General features: G+C 41.6%; 1 protein-coding gene across 2 annotated transcripts in view; it reads left to right on the forward strand.

Moving 5' to 3' along the window:
* The first annotated feature begins 906 nt into the window (after positions 1-906).
* LOC139548451 (TPA-induced transmembrane protein) overlaps positions 907-20,873 on the forward strand; it is a 33,745-nt gene continuing 13,778 nt past the window's right edge. For both annotated transcript variants that reach the window (XM_071358162.1, XM_071358161.1), the window contains exons 1-5: positions 907-1,425; positions 7,101-7,178; positions 9,731-9,832; positions 17,441-17,534; positions 19,821-19,981. In XM_071358162.1, coding sequence (XP_071214263.1) covers positions 1,348-1,425; positions 7,101-7,178; positions 9,731-9,832; positions 17,441-17,534; positions 19,821-19,981 — 513 coding nt within the window. In that variant the 5' untranslated portion in view covers positions 907-1,347. The remainder of the gene's footprint in view (positions 1,426-7,100; positions 7,179-9,730; positions 9,833-17,440; positions 17,535-19,820; positions 19,982-20,873) is intronic.

The following is a 20,873-nucleotide window of genomic DNA, read 5'->3' on the forward strand; positions in this document are numbered from 1 at the left end:
CCATTCTATTCTAATACATTCTATTCCATTCTATTCTAATACATTCTATTCCATTCTATTCTAATACATTCTATTCCATTCTAATACATTCTATTCCATTCCATTCTAATACATTCTATTCTATTCTAATACATTCTATTCTAATACATTCTATTCCATTCTAATACATTCTATTCCATTCTATTCTAATACATTCTATTCCATTCTATTCTAATACATTCTATTCCATTCTAATACATTCTATTCCATTCTAATACATTCTATTCCATTCTAATACATTCTATTCCATTCCATTCTAATACATTCTATTCCATTCTAATACATTCTAATACATTCTATTCTATTCTATTCTAATACATTCTATTCCATTCCATTCTAATACATTCTAATACATTCTATTCCATTCTAATACATTCTATTCCATTCTATTCTAATACATTCTATTCCATTCCATTCTAATACATTCTATTCCATTCCATTCTAATACATTCTAATACATTCTATTCCATTCTAATACATTCTATTCTATTCCATTCTAATACATTCTATTCCATTCTAATACATTCTATTCCATTCTAATACATTCTATTCCATTCTAATACATTCTATTCCATTCTATTCTAATACATTCTATTCCATTCCATTCTAATACATTCTATTCCATTCTAATACATTCTATTCCATTCCATTCTAATACATTATATTCCATTCTAATACATTCTATTCCATTCCATTCTATTCCATTCTAATACATTCTATTCCATTCTAATACATTCTATTCTATTCTAATACATTCTATTCTATTCTATTTTAATACATTCTATTCCATTCCATTCTATTCCATGGTTTATCAATATTTACTACATGTCAATATTAGGGGACATTCCTACAGGACTGAAGTAACACAGTCTAGACTGCTCAACAAGCTTCAAAAGTCCTGGAAAATGCCTATGGAATGACATCTAGATGTTATATGGGAACAGACATTATTGACAGGGAAAGCTGCTGCCGCTGGTCTATTTGACACATTCGGGAACTCTCTTTTCTTTTATTCTTTCTCGCTCTGAGTAAAGACAACGCCTTCTTCCGTCTCCATCGAAACTTGAAAAGAAAGTCACCTGGGCCAAACCAGCTGGGCAGGGGAGAAAGGAATAGTCAAATGGAAGTTGTATAACAACGCTGATTAGACTACAAAAATATTTTCATAACTTATCATGTACGTCAGTATTGATTTAAATGTTCGTTATTGAATATAGCCTAATGTCTTGAGACTGATAAAGGGTAAAAGCGTCTCATAGTTCCGGTTTTGGGGAAATTATTCCCGAGTATTGTAATAACTTGGGAAACATGGACAGCATCGAGTTACAGCCGAGTTACAGCCTTGACAACAACAATCACCATGCTGAAAATACCTCTAAGCAACAGGTGAGTTTAAATCGAATCGATAAATGCCATATTCGTAAATAGAAAGAAAAGGGTAGGCTGTTATTGAAAGTCGATTCGTTTCGGTTCAGGTTTCGGCTACGTCAACCTTGAGAACACAACGCAGCTTTTCAAATGCACAAAAGTTCAATATGGTGTATTGCAGACCGACATTCGGAGCGTTTCTTGATTTGGCTTGATTTGGGCGTTCCTTGATGTCAGGAAACGCCCATTGGTGCATGCCATTGTTCAGTTCATTGATACTTGCCGTTGGTTGGTCAGTTCAGGGTTTATGTTACTGATGGTTTGTACCATTGTGGCTACAATTACAGCTCTATCTGGTTGTGTCATCTGGGATAAGAGTTGTTGACAACAGTAGCATTGTTGCTAAGCCTAACCCTTTTCTTAACCTTAACCTCAGGCTCCTAACCGATCACATTAGTTCTCCTAACCTGCCACATTAGTTCTCCTAACCTATCACATTAGTTCTCCTAACCTGCCACATTAGTTCTCCTAACCTATCACATTAGTTCTCCTAACCTGCCACATTAGTTCTCCTAACCTATCACATTAGTTCTCCTAACCTGCCACGTTAGTTCTCCTAACCTATCACATTAGTTCTCCTAACCTGCCACATTAGTTCTCCTAACCTATCACATTAGTTCTCCTAACCTGCCACGTTAGTTCTCCTAACCTGCCACATTAGTTCTCCTAACCTGCCACGTTAGTTCTCCTAACCTATCACATTAGTTCTCCTAACCTGCCACGTTAGTTCTCCTAACCTGCTACGTTAGTTATCCTAACCTGCTACGTTAGTTCTCCTAACCTGCCACGTTAGTTCTCCTAACCTGCCACGTTAGTTCTCCTAACCTGCTACGCTAGTTATCCTAACCGGCTAGGTTAGTTCTCCTAACCTGCCACGTTAGTTATCCTAACCTGCCACGTTAGTTATCCTAACCTGCTACGTTAATGCTCCTAACCTGCTACGTTAATTCTCCTAACCTGCTACGTTAGTTATCCTGACCTGCTACGTTAGTTATCCTGACCTGCTACGTTAGTTATTCTGACCTGCCACGTTAGTTCTCCTGACCTGCCACGTTAGTTATCCTGACCTGCTACGTTAGTTCTCCTGACCTGCTACGTTAGTTCTCCTAACCTGCCACGTTAGTTCTCCTAACCTGCCACGTTAGTTCTCCTAACCTGGCACGTTAGTTCTCCTAACCTGCCACGTTAGTTCTCCTAACCTGCTACGTTAGTTCTCCTAACCTGCCACGTTATTTATCCTAACCTGCCACGTTAGTTCTCCTAACCTGCTACGTTAGTTCTCCTAACCTGCCACGTTAGTTCTCCTAACCTGCCACGTTAGTTCTCCTAACCTGCTACGTTAGTTCTCCTAACCTGCTACGTTAGTTTTCCTAACATGCTACGTTAGTTCTCCTAACCTGCTACGTTAGTTCTCCTAACCTGCTACGTTAGTTCTCCTAACCTGCTACGTTAGTTCTCCTAACCTGCTACGTTAGTTATCCTAACCTGCTACGTTAGTTATCCTAACCTGCTACGTTAGTTCTCCTAACATGCTACGTTAGTTCTCCTAACATGCTACGTTAGTTCTCCTAACCTGCTACGTTAGTTATCCTAACCTGCTACGTTAATGCTCCTAACCTGCTACGTTAATTCTCCTAACCTGCCACGTTAATTCTCCTAACCTGCCACGTTAGTTATCCTAACATGCTACGTTAGTTATCCTGATGTGCTACGTTAGTTATCTTGACCTGCTACGTTAGTTATCCTGACCTGCTACGTTAGTTCTCCTGACATGCCACTTTAGTTCTCCTGACATGCTACGTTAGTTCTCCTGACATGCTACGTTAGTTCTCCTGACATGCTACGTTAGTTCTCCTGACATGCTACGTTAGTTCTCCTAACCTGCCACGTTAGTTCTCCTGACATGCTACGTTAGGTCTCCTGACATGCTACGTTAGTTCTCCTGACATGCTACGTTAGTTCTCCTGACATGCTACGTTAGTTCTCCTGACATGCTACGTTAGTTCTCCTGACATGCTACGTTAGTTCTCCTGACATGCTACGTTAGTTCTCCTGACATGCTACGTTAGTTCTCCTGACATGCTACGTTAGTTCTCCTAACCTGCCACGTTAGTTATCCTAATTTGCCACGTTAGTTCTCCTGACACCTGCTACCTGCTACATTAGTTATCCTGACATGCTACGTTAGTTCTCCTAACCTGCCACTTTAGTTCTCCTAACATGCTACGTCAACAAACCATCAGTACCACCACATCAGTGTTATGAGACTAATAGTTTCTCAACACAGATGATTTGATCACATAGCAGGTTAGGAGAACTAACGTAGCAGGTCAGGAGAACTAACGTGGCAGGTTAGGATAACTAACGTAGCATGTCAGGAGAACTAACGTAGCAGGTAAGGAGAATTAACGTAGCAGGTAAGGAGAATTAACGTAGCAGGTCAGGAGAATTAACGTAGCAGGTCAGGAGAACTAACGTAGCAGGTCAGGAGAATTAACGTGGCAGGTTAGGAGAATTAACGTGGCAGGTCAGGAGAACTAACGTAGCAGGTTAGGATAACTAACGTAGCAGGTTAGGATAACTAACGTGGCAGGTTAGGAGCATTAACGTAGCAGGTTAGGATAACTAACGTAGCAGGTTAGGATAACTAACGTAGCAGGTTAGGAGAACTAACGTAGCAGGTTAGGAGAACTAACGTAGCAGGTTAGGAGAACTAACGTAGCAGGTTAGGAGAACTAACGTAGCAGGTTAGGAGAACTAACGTGGCAGGTTAGGAGAACTAACGTGGCAGGTTAGGAGAACTAACGTGGCAGGTTAGGAGAACTAACGTGGCAGGTTAGGATAACTAACGTGGCAGGTTAGGATAACTAACGTGGCAGGTTAGGATAACTAACGTGGCAGGTTAGGATAACTAACGTGGCAGGTTAGGAGAACTAACGTGGCAAATTAGGATAACTAACGTGGCAGGTTAGGAGAACTAACGTAGCATGTCAGGATAACTAACGTAGCAGGTCAGGAGAATTAACGTGGCAGGTCAGGAGAACTAACGTGGCAGGTTAGGATAATTAACGTGGCAGGTTAGGAGAACTAACGTGGCAGGTTAGGAGAACTAACGTGGCAGGTTAGGAGAACTAACGTGGCAGGTTAGGATAATTAACGTGGCAGGTTAGGATAACTAACGTGGCAGGTTAGGAGAACTAACGTGGCAGGTTAGGAGAACTAACGTGGCAGGTTAGGAGAACTAACGTGGCAGGTTAGGAGAACTAACGTGGCAGGTCAGGAGAACTAACGTGGCAGGTCAGGATAACTAACGTGGCAGGTCAGGATAACTAACGTGGCAGGTCAGGATAACTAACGTGGCAGGTCAGGATAACTAACGTAGCAGGTCAGGAGAATTAACGTAGCAGGTCAGGATAACTAACTTAGCAGGTCAGGATAACTAACGTGTTAGGTTAGGAGAATAGAGGTTAAGGTTAGGGAAAGGGAGAGGGTTAGGCTAAGCTATAATGCTACAGTTGTCAACAACTGTTGTCCACGACGCAAAAGAAACGGCCACGGACCAATAGCAAGCATCAATGCGTGTAATTTGACATCAAGAAACGGCGATTTCAATAAACTACAATTACACCCTTCTCCAAAGACGGTGAAAATGGGCCCGAAATAAGACATGGTGGGCTACAATGCCGAGGTCGGGAAATATTGGGTGAACATTTTGAACTTGTTTCCTGAAAATCCTGTTACCTGCCACGTATCTATAATTGGATTGAATAATGTCCTATATACAGTGGGGAGAACAAGTATTTGATACACTGCCGATTTTGCAGGTTTTCCTACTTACAAAGCATGTAGAGGTCTGTCATTTTTATCATAGGTACACTTCAACTGTGAGAGACGGAATCTAAAACAAAAATCCAGAAAATCACATTGTATGATTTTTAAGTAATTAATTAGCATTTTATTGCATGACATAAGTATTTGATACATCAGAAAAGCAGAACTTAATATTTAGTACAGAAACCTTTGTTTGCAATTACAGAGATCATACGTTTCCTGTAGTTCTTGACCAGGTTTGCACACACTGCAGCAGGGATTTTGGCCCACTCCTCCATACAGACCTTCTCCAGATCCTTCAGGTTTCGGGGCTGTCGCTGGGCAATACGGACTTTCAGCTCCCTCCAAAGATTTTCTATTGGGTTCAGGTCTGGAGACTGGCTAGGCCACTCCGGGACCTTGAGATGCTTCTTACGGAGCCACTCCTTAGTTGCCCTGGCTGTGTGTTGCGGGTCGTTGTCATGCTGGAAGACCCAGCCACGACCCATCTTCAATGCTCTTACTGAGGGAAGGAGGTTGTTGGCCAAGATCTCGCGATACATGGCCCCATCCATCCTCCCCTCAATACGGTGCAGTCGTCCTTTCCCCTTTGCAGAAAAGCATCCCCAAAGAATGATGTTTCCACCTCCATGCTTCACGATTGGGATGGTGTTCTTGGGGCTGTACTCATCCTTCTTCTTCCTCCAAACACGGCGAGTGGAGTTTAGACCAAAAAGCTCTATTTTTGTCTCATCAGACCACATGACCTTCACCCATTCCTCCTCTGGATCATCCAGATGGTCATTGGCAAACTTCAGACGGGCCTGGACATGCGCTGGCTTGAGCAGGGGGACCTTGCGTGCGCTGCAGTATTTTAATCCATGACGGCGTAATGTGTTACTAATGGTTTTCTTTGAGACTGTGGTCCCAGCTCTCTTCAGGTCATTGACCAGGTCCTGCCGTGTAGTTCTGGGCTTATCCCTCACCTTCCTCATGATCATTGATGCCCCACGAGGTGAGATCTTGCATGGAGCCCCAGACCGAGGGTGATTGACCGTCATCTTGAAATTCTTCCATTTTCTAATGTTCTAAGTAAAAAAATTTAAAAAAGAACTTGTTACTTGAGGCCTCTATACCATTGAACAAGGACTTGTCTGCTTCGCAGCATTAAGAGACAGCGTGTCATGTCAGGACAGGCAAGGCATCTGAACTCCCACTACATCATAACTCTATTCTGCCCAGTAACAACCAAAGGTTGCTTCTTTCTGCTCACATTGGTTGCTCCATAGTTTCATAATGTCATTGATTGTTGCCACAGAAGTGCTAGACATTGTTTTGGCAACATTCACTTGTCTTGCAATCCAGACTTTCCTGACTCATACATTTGTCCATGACCAGAGAACATTCTTGCAGAAACGTACATGTGTTTCAGTTGGAACATGCAGACAGGTGGACAAACATTTGATTTGGCTTCTGCATATCATTCAGGGAGTGTAATAAAACTTGGCTTCTGTAAACATCCTCTCACATATCCTTTTCAAAGACATGCAGCTCATAAGTACATTTTTATTGAGGCAGAACAGCTAATAGAATAATGATTGAACAAGTATTCCATTAGAATGTTCATTAGAATGTCCATTAGAATGTTCACTAGAATGTCCATTAGAATGTTCATTAGAACATTAGAATGTCCATTAGAATGTCCATTAGAATGTCCATTAGAATGTCCATTAGAATGTCCATTAGAATGTCCATTAGAATGTCCATTAGAACATTAGAATGTCCATTAGAATGTTTGTATAATTCCACATTCCATATTGCAGATGACTTCAGGTAATAGACCCAGGCTGACCACCAATGATACAGCAGAGGAAGGAAACCCCTTGCTTTCTCCTGAACAGGTGGGTCATCACTGCCATTTGGGGGCTGAATTACTTTCTCCCTCAACAACACAGTGGCCTTTTTATATACAGCACAGGGAAAAATATGTCTAGCCTACTGTTGGAAGGACTGCTGTCTAATTGTAACCACAACCACATCCTCACTGTCATAAGTGTCATTGTAGCAGTGACGGTGCAGTACATAAACAGCCAAGGGTGTCAGGGAAGTGGCACATGACTAAAGGAACATCTGACTTTGATGAAAAACAGAAAGTGAAAATGAATGTTTTCAGTGTGCATGACAGACAGAGAGACAGACAGACAGACAGACAGACAGACAGACAGACAGAGACAAGCAAGACAGACAGAGACAAGCAAGACAGACAAGCAAGACAGAGACAAGCAAGACAGACAAGCAAGACAGACAAGCAAGACAGACAAGCAAGACAGACAAGCAAGACAGACAAGCAAGACAGACAGACAAGCAAGACAGACAAGCAAGACAGACAGACAAGCAAGACAGACAAGCAAGACAGACAGACAGACAGACAAGCAAGACAGACAGACAGACAAGCAAGACAGACAGACGGACGGACGGACGGACGGACGGGACGGGACGGGACGGGACGGGACGGGACGGGACGGGACGGGACAAGACAAGACAGACAGGACAAGACAGACAGGACAAGACGCTCAACTGGTTCCACCACTCCGATGAAGGTGAGTGATTAGTAGTGATATACATTATAATATCTGAAGTGTTGCTGTGAAGGAACTAGGTTGAACAAGTTGAACGTTGAACAAGGAGCAGGTCATGTTTCCCATCCTGCGTTAGGCTGGGTTGGCTTGCTACGACATCATGATATCATGATATATCATTCAGCGTTAGGCTGGGTTGGCTTGCTACGACATCATGATATCATGATATATCATTCAGCGTTAGGCTGGGTTGGCTTGCTACGACATCATGATATCATGATATATCATTCAGCGTTAGGCTGGGTTGGCTTACTACGACATCATGATATCATGATATATCATTCAGCGTTAGGCTGGGTTGGCTTACTACGACATCATGATATCATGATATATCATTCAGCGTTAGGCTGGGTTGGCTTGCTACGACATCATGATATCATGATATATCATTCAGCGTTAGGCTGGGTTGGCTTACTACGACATCATGATATCATGATATATCATTCAGCGTTAGGCTGGGTTGGCTTGCTACGACATCATGATATCATGATATATCATTCAGCGTTAGGCTGGGTTGGCTTACTACGACATCATGATATCATGATATATCATTCAGCGTTAGGCTGGGTTGGCTTACTACGACATCATGATATCATGATATATCATTCAGCGTTAGGCTGGGTTGGCTTGCTACGACATCATGATATCATGATATATCATTCAGCGTTAGGCTGGGTTGGCTTGCTACGACATCATGATATCATGATATATCATTCAGCGTTAGGCTGGGTTGGCTTACTACGACATCATGATATCATGATATAACATTCAGCGTTAGGCTGGGTTGGCTTGCTACGACATCATGATATCATGATATATCATTCAGCGTTAGGCTGGGTTGGCTTGCTACGACATCATGATATCATGATATATCATTCAGCGTTAGGCTGGGTTGGCTTACTACGACATCATGATATCATGATATATCATTCAGCGTTAGGCTGGGTTGGCTTGCTACGACATCATGATATCATGATATATCATTCAGCGTTAGGCTGGGTTGGCTTGCTACGACATCATGATATCATGATATATCATTCAGCGTTAGGCTGGGTTGGCTTACTACGACATCATGATATCATGATATAACATTCAGCGTTAGGCTGGGTTGGCTTGCTACGACATCATGATATCATGATATATCATTCAGCGTTAGGCTGGGTTGGCTTACTACGACATCATGATATCATGATATATCATTCAGCGTTAGGCTGGGTTGGCTTACTACGATATCATGATATATCATTCAGCGTTAGGCTGGGTTGGCTTGCTACGACATCATGATATCATGATATATCATTCAGCGTTAGGCTGGGTTGGCTTGCTACGACATCATGATATCATGATATAACAATCAGCGTTAGGCTGGGTTGTCTTACTACGACATCATGATATCATGATATAACATTCAGCGTTAGGCTGGGTTGGCTTACTACGACATCATGATATCATGATATAACATTCAGCGTTAGCCTGGGTTGGCTTGCTACGACATCATGATATCATGATATAACATTCAGCGTTAAGCTGGGTTGGCTTACTACGACATCCTGATATCATGATATAACATTCAGCGTTAGGCTGGGTTGGCTTACCACGACATCATGATATCATGATATATCATTCAGCGTTAGGCTGGGTTGGCTTGCTACGACATCCTGATATCATGATATAACATTCAGCGTTAGGCTGGGTTGGCTTAGTGCAACATCATGATATCATGATATAACATTCAGGGTTAGGCAATAACCCTGTCTCCACATCATTGTTTAGTGTTGGTAGGAAACTGACGTGTGTGATGTGTGTGTTCTCAGGTTCCTGTCGATAATGGCGGGCAGCATCGGGTTGATGGAGAAGAGGTCAACCAAGAGTCGATCTCGCTCAACGTACAGAACAGCATCGCCAACAAAGAAATGGTACTTGTATTTATTACAAAGTGTCACAGCTTTTCATGTCTCTCTTACAACCCCTTGGTCATGATTGAATCCAGGGTCTTTGATTGTAAGATAGGTGCTTTGATTCAAATCCAAAGTGTTAACATCTCACGGGTGATGTTGGTGGGTGACCATGCAGAGGCTGTGACTCTGAGAAATGTTCACATTACCAAGCCACTTCTTTGCAGGAAGTGGTGAAATACATGTATACGTCTGTCTGTGAAGAATTCTAGTCACAGAATCCTCAGCATGCATTGTCGTATCTGTTCTTCACCAGACTGTGGTTGGCTTCCATCCTGGCTTTAACACAGTTAGGTAGAAGTTAACAGAAGGTAACAGTTAGGTAGTAGGTAACAGTTAGGTAGTACAGTTAGGTAACAGTTAGGTAACAGTTAGGTAACAGTTATGTAACAGGTAACAGTTAGGTAACATGTAACAGTTAGGTAACATGTAACAGTTAGGTAACAGATAACAGTTAGGTAACATGTAACAGTTAGGTAACATGTAACAGTTAGGTAACAGATAACAGATAGGTAACATGTAACAGTTAGGTAACAGGTAACAGTTAGGTAACATGTAACAGTTAGGTAACGTGTAACAGTTAGGTAACATGTAACAGTTAGGTAACATGTAACAGTTAGGTAACATGTAACAGTTAGGTAACATGTAACAGTTAGGTAACAGGTAACAGTTAGGTAACAGGTAACAGTTAGGTAACATGTAACAGTTAGGTAACAGGTAACAGTTAGGTAACAGGTAACAGTTAGGTAACAGGTAACAGTTAGGTAGCAGGTAACAGTTAGGTTGCAGGTAACAGTTAGGTAACAGGTAACAGTTAGGTAACAGGTAACAGTTAGGTAGCAGGTAACAGTTAGGTTGCAGGTAACAGTTAGGTAACAGTTAGGTTGCAGGTAACAGTTAGGTAGCAGGTAACAGTTAGGTAACATGTAACAGTTAGGTAACATGTAACAGTTAGGTAACATGTAACAGTTAGGTAACAGGTAACAGTTAGGTAACATGTAACAGTTAGGTTGCAGGTAACAGTTAGGTAACAGTTAGGTTGCAGGTAACAGTTAGGTAGCAGGTAACAGTTAGGTAACAGGTAACAGTTAGGTTGCATGTAACAGTTAGGTAACATGTAACAGTTAGGTAACATGTAACAGTTAGGTAACATGTAACAGTTAGGTAACATGTAACAGTTAGGTAACAGGTAACAGTTAGGTAACATGTAACAGTTAGGTAACAGGTAACAGTTAGGTAACAGGTAACAGTTAGGTAACAGGTAACAGTTAGGTAGCAGGTAACAGTTAGGTTGCAGGTAACAGTTAGGTAACAGTTAGGTTGCAGGTAACAGTTAGGTAGCAGGTAACAGTTAGGTAACATGTAACAGTTAGGTAACATGTAACAGTTAGGTAACATGTAACAGTTAGGTAACATGTAACAGTTAGGTAACATGTAACAGTTAGGTAACAGGTAACAGTTAGGTAACAGGTAACAGTTAGGTAACAGGTAACAGTTAGGTAACATGTAACAGTTAGGTTGCAGGTAACAGTTAGGTAACAGTTAGGTTGCAGGTAACAGCAAAACACTAACAAAAGACCCATCATATCTGTCCCTGGGCCCTCTCTGAATCGTTGCATGAAAAGCTTTAGCAGGATTCTTTCTCTTTACAACTGGCTACGTGATTATTGCAGCTCAATGGGTGTAACGTTTCTTGACAATTTCGACACCTTTTGTAAAACAAAACAGGTTTTATAAGGAGGACGGGATCCACCCAAATCCTGTGGGTTCCTGGATCCTTTCACAGTATTATAAGGCTGCGTTGAGACAATGACTTATCAATGACCCGAGCCCAGCTCAGTTAATCCCTACGATTGTGTCACAAGAGTTGTCATAATGTTTCAGCAAATGTACATTATCCCAGGGACTTTGGTAGACACAATGTAAGTAACCTAATTTCTGTCCCTTTAACTGCCCTGAAGGCCTCTACTGATCCTACAGCTATTGTACACTACCGTTCAAAAGTTTGGGGTCACTTAGAAATGTCCTTGTTTTTGAAAGAAAAGCAAATATTTTGTCCATTAAAATAACATCAAATTGATCAGAAATACAGTGTAGACATTGTTAATGTTGTAAATGACTATTGTAACTGGAAACGGCTGATTTCTAATGGAATATCTACATAGGCGTACAGAGGCCCATTATCAGCAACCATCACTCCTGTGTTCCAATGGCACGTTGTGTTAGCTAATCCAAGTTTATCATTTTAAAAGGCTAATTGATCATTAGAAAAGCCTTTTGCAATTATGTTAGCTCAGCTGAAAACTGTTGTTCTGATTAAAGAAGCAATTAAACTGGCCTTCTTTAGACTTGTTGAGTATCTGGAGCGCCAGCATTTGTGGGATCGATTACAGGCTCAAAATTGCCAGAAACAAAGAACTTTCATCTGAAACTCATCAGTCTTTCTTGTTCTGAGAAATGAAGGCTATTCCATGCGGGAAATTCCTGTGTACTACTCCCTTCACAGAACAGCACAAACTGGCTCTAACCAGAATAGAAAGAGGAGTGGGAGGCTCCGGTGCACAACTGAGCAAGAGGACAAGTACTTTAGAGTGTCTAGTTTGAGAAACAGATGCCTCACAAGTCCTCAACTGGCAGCTTCACTAAATAGTATCCACAAAACACCAGTCTCAGCGTCAGCAGTGAAGAGGCGACTCCGGGATGCTGGCCTTCTAGGCAGAGTTCCTCTGTCCAGTGTCTGTTTTCTTTTGCCCATCTTAATATTTTATTTTTATTGGCCAGTCTGAGATATGGCTTTTTCTTTGCAGCTCTGCCTGGAAGGCCAGCACCCCAAACTTTTGAACGGTAGTGTACATAGTAATCATGTGTCTATGAACCAAATTCACACTGTAGCATTAAGCCGGTGTTCCCTAGGAGGAAGTCCACTGTGAGCAGCTCACCCTGCACCAACATAAAGAACATGAGCACCTCTACTGCTGTTAAGCTTCCCAGTAAAGCAATAAAAGCAAGTAAGCATCCCAGAAGAAAAGTGCTCAAAATAGCCCACGTTAACATATTGTAGCTTAGGTTATGTAGCTTGCCAGCAGCATACCACCCTGTATCCCACTGCTGGCTTGCTTCTGAAGCTAAGCAGGGTTGGTCCTGGTTGATCCCTGGATGGGAGACCAGATGCTGCTGGAAGTGGTGTTGGAGGGCCAGTAGGAGGCACTCTTTCCTCTGGTCTAAAAAAATATCCCAATGCCCCACGGCAGTGATTGGGGACACTGCCCTGTGTAGGGTTCCGTCGTTTGGATGGGACGTTAAACGGGTGTCCTGACTCTCTGAGGCCATTAAAGATCCCATGGCACTTATCATAAGAGTAGGGGTGTTAACCCTGGTGTCCTGGCTAAATTCCCAATCTGGCCCTCATACCGTCACCTAATAATCCCCAGTTTACAATGGGCACATTCATCCTCCACTGTAACTATTCCCCAGGTCGTTGCTGTAAATGAGAATGTGTTCTCAGTCAACTTACCTGGTAAAAAAAATAAAAAATAGGGTCATGAAATCAATTATTTGTTTGAAACGGATGACATTCATATTCTGACTATCTCTGAAACTAGATAATACCCTTGATGATACAGTGGTAGCAATACATGGTTATAACATTTACAGAAAATATAGAAATGCCAATGGTGGAGGTGTTGCTGTTTATATTCAGAACCACATTCCTGTAAAGCTTATAGAGGATCTCATGTTAAATACTGTTGAAGTAATATGGCTACAGGTTCATCTCCCTCACCTAAAGCCCATTCTGGTGGGAAGCTGCTATAGACCACCAAGTGCTAACAGTCAGTATCTGGATAACATGTGTGAAATGCTTGATAATGTATGTGATATCAACAGAGAGGTATATTTTCTGGGTGATTTAAATATTGACTGGCTTTCATCAGGCTGCCCACTCAAGAAATAGCTTCAAACTGTAACTAGTGCCTGCATCCTGGTTCAGGTTATCAGTCAACCTACCAGGGTAGTTACAAACAGCACAGGAATGAAATCATCAACATGTATTGATCACATCTTTACTAATACTGCAGAAATGTGCTCTAAAACACTATCCAGATCTATAGGATGTAGTGATCACAATATAGTAGCCACATCTAGGAAAACCACAGTTCCAAAGGCTGGGCCTAATATAGTGTATAAGAGGTCATACAATAAGTTTTGTAGTGATTCCTATGTTGACGATGTAAAGAATATCTGTTGGTCTGTGGTGTGTAATGAGAAGCAACCAGACGCTGCACTTGATGCATTTAGGAAATTGCTTATCCCAGTTACTAATAAGCACGCAGCCATTAAGAAAATGACTGTACAACTGTTAAATCCCTGTGGATTGATGAGGAATTGAAACATTGTATGGTTGAGAGGGATGAGGCAAAAGGAATGGCAAATAAGTCTGGCTGCACAGCTGATTGGCAAACTTATTGCAAATAGAGAAATCATGTGACTAAACTGAATAAAAAGAAGAAGAAACTATACTATGAAACAAAAGATAAATGATATAAAGAATGATAGTAAAAAGCTTTGGAGCATCTTAAATAAAATGTTCAGAACAAAGGGGCAACCTCATCTCCATCATTCATTAAATCAGACGGCTCATTCATCATAAAACCAACTGATATTACCAACTACTTTAATTACTTTTTAATTTGCAAGATCAGGGATGACATGCCAGCAACAAACGTCGACACATCCAAGTATATCTGACCACATTATAAAAGACAAGCGTTGTACTTTAACAGGTTACATTTAGGTAGTAGGTAACAGTTAGGTAGCAGGTAACAGGTAACAGTTAGGTAGCAGGTAACAGTTAGGTAGCAGGTAACATGTAACAGTTAGGTAACAGTTAGGTAACAGGTAACGGTTAGATAACAGTTAGGTAACAGTTAGAAACAGTTAGGTAACAGGTAACGGTTAGATAACAGTTAGGTAACAGTTAGGTAACATGTAACAGTTAGGTAACAGTTAGATAACAGTTAGATAACAGTTAGATTACAGTTAGGTAACAGGTAACGGTTAGATAACAGTTAGATAACATGTAACAGTTAGGTAACAGTTAGATTACATGTAACAGTTAGGTAACAACTAGGTAACAGTTAGGTAACAGTTAGATTACATGTAACAGTTAGGTAACAGGTAACAGTTAGGTAACAACTAGGTAACAGTTAGGTAACAGGTAACAGTTAGGTTGCAGGTAACAGTTAGATAACATGTAACAGTTAGGTAACAGTTAGATAACAGTTAGATAACAGTTAGATTACATGTAACAGTTAGGTAACAACTAGGTAACAGTTAGATAACATGTAACATGTAACAGTTAGGTAACAGTTAGGTAACAGTTAGGTAACAGTTAGATTACATGTAACAGTTAGGTAACAACTAGGTAACAGTTAGGTAACAGGTAACAGTTAGGTAGCAGGTAACAGTTAGGTAACAGGTAACAGTTAGGTAACAGTTAGGTAACAGTTAGATAACATGTAACAGTTAGATAACATGTAACAGTTAGGTAACAGTTAGGTAACAGTTAGATAACAGTTAGATTACATGTAACAGTTAGGTAACAACTAGGTAACAGTTAGGTAACAGTTAGATAACAGGTAACAGTTAGATAACAGGTAACAGTTAGGTAACAGTTAGATAACATTTAACAGTTAGATTACATGTAACAGTTAGGTAACAGTTCGATAACAGTTAGATAACAGTTAGATAACGGTTAGGTAGCAGTTAGGTAACATGTAACGGTTAGGTAACGGTTAGGTAACGGTTAGGTAACGGTTAGGTACCGGTTAGGTAGAAGGTAACAGTTAAGTAGCAGGTAGGTAACAGTTAGGTTGCAGGTAACAGGTATTAACTAGGTAACAGGTAACAACTAGGTAGCAGGTAATAGGTAACATTTAGGTAGCAGGTAATAGGTAACATTTAGATAGCAGTGAGGTAGTAGGTACCAGTTAGGTCAGAGTTAGGTAGCAGGTAACAGGTAACAGTTAGGTAACAGTTACATAGCAGGTAACAGTTAGGTAGCAGGTAATAGGTAGGTAACAGATAACATTTGGGTAACAGGTAACAGTTAGGTAGCAGGTAACAGTTGGGTAACAGGTAATAGTTAGGTAACAGTTAGGTTGCAGGTAACAGGTAACAGTTAAGTAACAGGTAACAGTCAGGTAGCAGGTAACAGTTGGGTAACAGGTAATAGTTAGGTAACAGTTAGGTTGCAGGTAACAGGTAACAGTTAGGTAACAGGTAACAGTTAGGTAACAGGTAACAGTTAGGTAACAGTTAGGTTGCAGGTAACAGTTAGGTAGCAGGTCATATTTACGTAGCAGGTAACAGTTGGGTAACAGGTAATAGTTAGGTAACAGGTAATAGTTAGGTAACAGGTAACAGTTAGGTAGAAGGTAACAGTTAGGTAACAGGTAACAGTTAGGTAACAGGTAACAGTTAGGTAACAGTTATGTAACAGTTAGGTAACAGGTAACAGGTAACAGTTAGGTAGAAGGTAACAGTTAGGTAGAAGGTAACAGTTAGGTAACAGGTAACAGTTAGGTAACAGGTAACAGTTAGGTAGAAGGTAACAGTTAGGTTGCAGGTAACAGTTAGGTAACAGGTAACAGTTAGGTAACAGTTATGTAACAGTTATGTAACAGGTAACAGTTAGGTAACAGGTAACAGTTAGGTAACAGGTAACAGTTAGGTAGAAGGTAACAGTTAGGTAACAGTCAGGTAACAGGTAACAGTTAGGTAACAGGTAACAGTTAGGTAACAGGTAACAGTTAGGTAACAGGTAACAGTTAGGTTGCAGGTAACAGTTAGGTAACAGTTAGGTAACAGGTAACAGTTAGGTAACAGGTAACAGTTAGGTAGAAGGTAACAGTTAGGTAACAGTCAGGTAACAGGTAACAGTTAGGTAACAGGTAACAGTTAGGTAACAGGTAACAGTTAGGTAACAGGTAACGGTTAGGTAACAGTTAGGTAACAGGTAACAGGTCAGTTAGGTAACAGGTATCAGGTAACAGTTAGGTAACAGGTAACAGGTCAGTTAGGTAACAGGTATCAGGTAACAGTTAGGTAACAGGTAACAGGTAACAGTTAGGTAACAGGTGAGTTAGGTAACAGGTAACAGTTAGGTAACAGGTGAGTTAGGTATCAGGCAATAGTTGGGTAGCACCGTTACCAGATCTCACAACGCGTGCAGAAGGGTCTGGCTCTGTGACAGCAGTTTTGGTGTTTGACTTCAGACTTTACATGCAAATTCATCATGGGGCTATGACAAACAAACCACTCGTTCATTCAAATCAATGTACAGTAGTAAATCCTGTACTCTCAATTGCAATCAGTTGAATTGAATTGCATTCCTATAGGCAGAATTGTTTTTTTTCTATTTGTAGACGGTTGTGTGTTGCTCTCTGTTTGTCTGTAGATTGAGTCATGTTGTTCTGTTTTAGACTAAATTGTTCTGGATAAGAGACCAAAATGACCAAAATGTAAAATGGTGTGCTGTGTGTAGTGTAAAGTGTATTGTGTTGTTTGTAGACCTGCATGGTGCACAGAAGACGGTGGATGATCCTCATCTGCCTCATCTTCCTCATCCTGCTGGTGATTGGAGTCTCCTTCGCTGTGTGTTTAGGTACAGCGTTTCTGTTTCCACTTCTATTGTTAATGCTCTGGTGTCCTTAACCATAGTTCATCCGTGTCTTTACCACAATTGTAAAGGTGTGCGTAACTGGTGACAGTGAAGTCAGACGCAGGAGAGCAGAAACTAGGTAATAGCCGGAGCAGTTTAATTTCAAAACCAACGGCATAAAGAATAACAAACATGGGTACAAAACCTGACGCGCACCAGTAAACATGTGCACAAGCACTTACAAACAAACAATTCCACACAAAGACATGGGGGGAACAGAGGGTTAAATACACAACACTTAATGAGGGAAATGAGAACCAGGTGTGTAGGAAAACAAGACAAAACAAATGGAAAATGAAAAGTGGATCGGCGATGGCTAGAAGACCGGTGACGCCGACCGACGAACGTCGCCCGAACAAGGAGAGGACCCGACTTCGGCGGGAATCGTGACAACAATAGAGTGGAATAGAGCAGAGTGGAATAGAGCAGAGTGGAATAGAGCAGAGTGGAATAGAGCAGAGTGGAATAGAGTGGAATAGAGTGGAATAGAGTGGAATAGAGCAGAGTGGAATAGAGCAGAGTGGAATAGAGCAGAGTGGAATAGAGCAGAGTGGAATAGAGCAGAGTGGAATAGAGCAGAGTGGAATAGAGCAGAATGGAATAGAGCAGAGTGGAATAGAGCAGAGTGGAATAGAGCAGAATGGAATAGAGCAGAATGGAATAGAGCAGAATGGAATAGAGCAGAGTGGAATAGAGCAGAGTGGAATAGAGTGGAATAGATTGGAATAGAGCAGAGTGGAATAGAGTGGAATAGAGCAGAGCGCAATAGAGCAGAGCGGAATAGAGCAGAGTGGAATAGATTGGAATAGAGCAGAATGGAATAGAGCAGAATGGAATAGAGCAGAGTGGAATAGAGCAGAGTGGAATAGAGCAGAGTGGAATAGAGCAGAGTGGAATAGAGCAGAATGGAATAGAGCAGAATGGAATAGAGCAGAGTGGAATAGAGCAGAGTGGAATAGAGCGGAATGGAATAGAGCAGAATATAATAGAGCAGAGTGGAATAGAGCAGAGTGGAATAGAGCAGAGTGGAATAGAGCAGAGTGGAATAGAGTGGAATAGAGCGGAATAGAGTGGAATAGATTGGAATAGAGCAGAATGGAATAGAGCAGAATGGAATAGAGCAGAGTGGAATAGAGCAGAGTGGAATAGAGCAGAATGGAATAGAGCAGAATAGAATAGAGCAGAATGGAATAGAGCAGAATGGAATAGAGCAGAATGGAATAGAGCAGAGTGGAATAGAGCAGAATAGAATAGAGCAGAATGGAATAGAGCAGAGTGGAATAGAGTGGAATAGAGCAGAGTGGAATAGAGCGGAATAGATTGGAATAGAGCAGAGCAGAATGGAATAGGATAGACAAAAATAGAATAGGAGAGAATAACATAGATTAAATCACAGTATGGACATGTGCCTTAGACTTGCTTCATATATAATGCATGTGACTAAAAATAACATTAAAGTTGTAGATCACATGTTATCTGTCTGGTTCTGACACTGTCTGGCTCTCCTCTCTGGTTGAACAGGGATCCATGACACTGTCTGGCTCTCCTCTCTGGTTGAACAGGGATCCATGACACTGTCTGGCTCTCCTCTCTGGTTGAACAGGGATCCATGACACTGTCTGGTCCTTCTCTCTGGTTGAACAGGGATCCATGACACTCTCTGGTTGAACAGGGATCCATGACACTGTCTGGCTCTCCTCTCTGCTGAACAGGGATCCATGACACTCTCTGGTTGAACAGGGATCCATGACACTGTCTGGTTCTTCTCTCTGGTGAACAGGGATCCATGACACTGTCTGGTTCTTCTCTCTGGTTGAACAGGGATCCATGACACTGTCTGGTCCTTCTCTCTGGTTGAACAGGGATCCATGACACTGTCTGGCTCTCCTCTCTGGTTGAACAGGGATCCATGACACTGTCTGGTTCTTCTCTCTGGTTGAACAGGGATCCATGACACTGTCTGGCTCTTCTCTCTGGTGAACAGGGATCCATGACACTGTCTGGCTCTTCTCTCTGGTTGAACAGGGATCCATGACACTGTCTGGCTCTCCTCTCTGGTTGAACAGGGATCCATGACACTGTCTGGTCCTTCTCTCTGGTGAACAGGGATCCATGACACTGTCTGGTCCTTCTCTCTGGTTGAACAGGGATCCATGACACTGTCTGGTCCTTCTCTCTGGTTGAACAGGGATCCATGACACTGTCTGGTCCTTCTCTCTGGTTGAACAGGGATCCATGATGACGTAGACGAGAAGTACGATCCAGCGTTGTTTGTGCTGCCGCGATGTTTCAACGGAAGCTTCAGACTGAGCAATCAGATATTGATACCAGAGCTGCTATCCCCAGCGTCCGATCAGAGTAAGGCCCTGTCCAGCCAACTACAAGAGAAGGTACCTCGCATTTGATGACTTTCAGGAATGTTTCGAAATCTTACTGTAAATCTATTTATGACCTTCAACTCAACAGGAATGCATGTTTGAAGCATGCTTGTTTAATAACACCTGAGTTACGACAACATATCATCTGGCTGTGAATTCTACGGAAGAGGATTTGGGCCAAATGAAGAGAGAAAAAAAAAAAGGCTAACGGATACTTGGATAAAAAAATAAATAAATTGAGAATAAAGTGTCAAAATGTTTTAAATAAAGTAACAGTTATAGTCTGTTTTAACATATCTCCCTGGCTCCCTGTTGCGCGCCACTGTGGAAATGCCTGAGTTAGATGACCTGGTGAAACTATACTTTAGCATTGGATTTAGTAACAAGGAAATCATTTCCCTCTTAGTACATAGTAACCGTATCAGTAAAAGTAGGAGCTGAGAGAGGTTACGCCACAGAGGAACCACACAGAGTCGGATGAGGTATGTGAAAGACACGTTTCGGTGGAATACATTCAACTAGGGTATCATCCCCGTTTGCTTAGAATATTGGTTTCAATAGAATCGGCGCAATCACCCCTGATCAAATGCAAACACAAGTTCACTTTCATACCAGTCACATACAAAACAGCTCGTTGTATATATCATTCCTTCTCGCATCTATCTACTTCGCTCTCTCACCTTTTCCCTTCCCCCTGTGGACTTCAGTGCACAACACATTAGCTGTCTGTGACCAGGCAACAACAACAAAAAAGTTCTAAGCAAAACCTTCAAACTTGGCGTATGTCACGCATCACTTCTTTACAGGAGAGGCATTGTCCTGTAAAGAAGTGATGCGTGACATACGCCAAGTTTCCTGAGGATCAGCAAATTGGAGATGTTGTTTCCTACCTTCACCACCTGGG

This window comes from Salvelinus alpinus, chromosome 21 (assembly GCF_045679555.1).
Source record: "Salvelinus alpinus chromosome 21, SLU_Salpinus.1, whole genome shotgun sequence".
Classification (NCBI taxonomy): domain Eukaryota; kingdom Metazoa; phylum Chordata; class Actinopteri; order Salmoniformes; family Salmonidae; genus Salvelinus; species Salvelinus alpinus.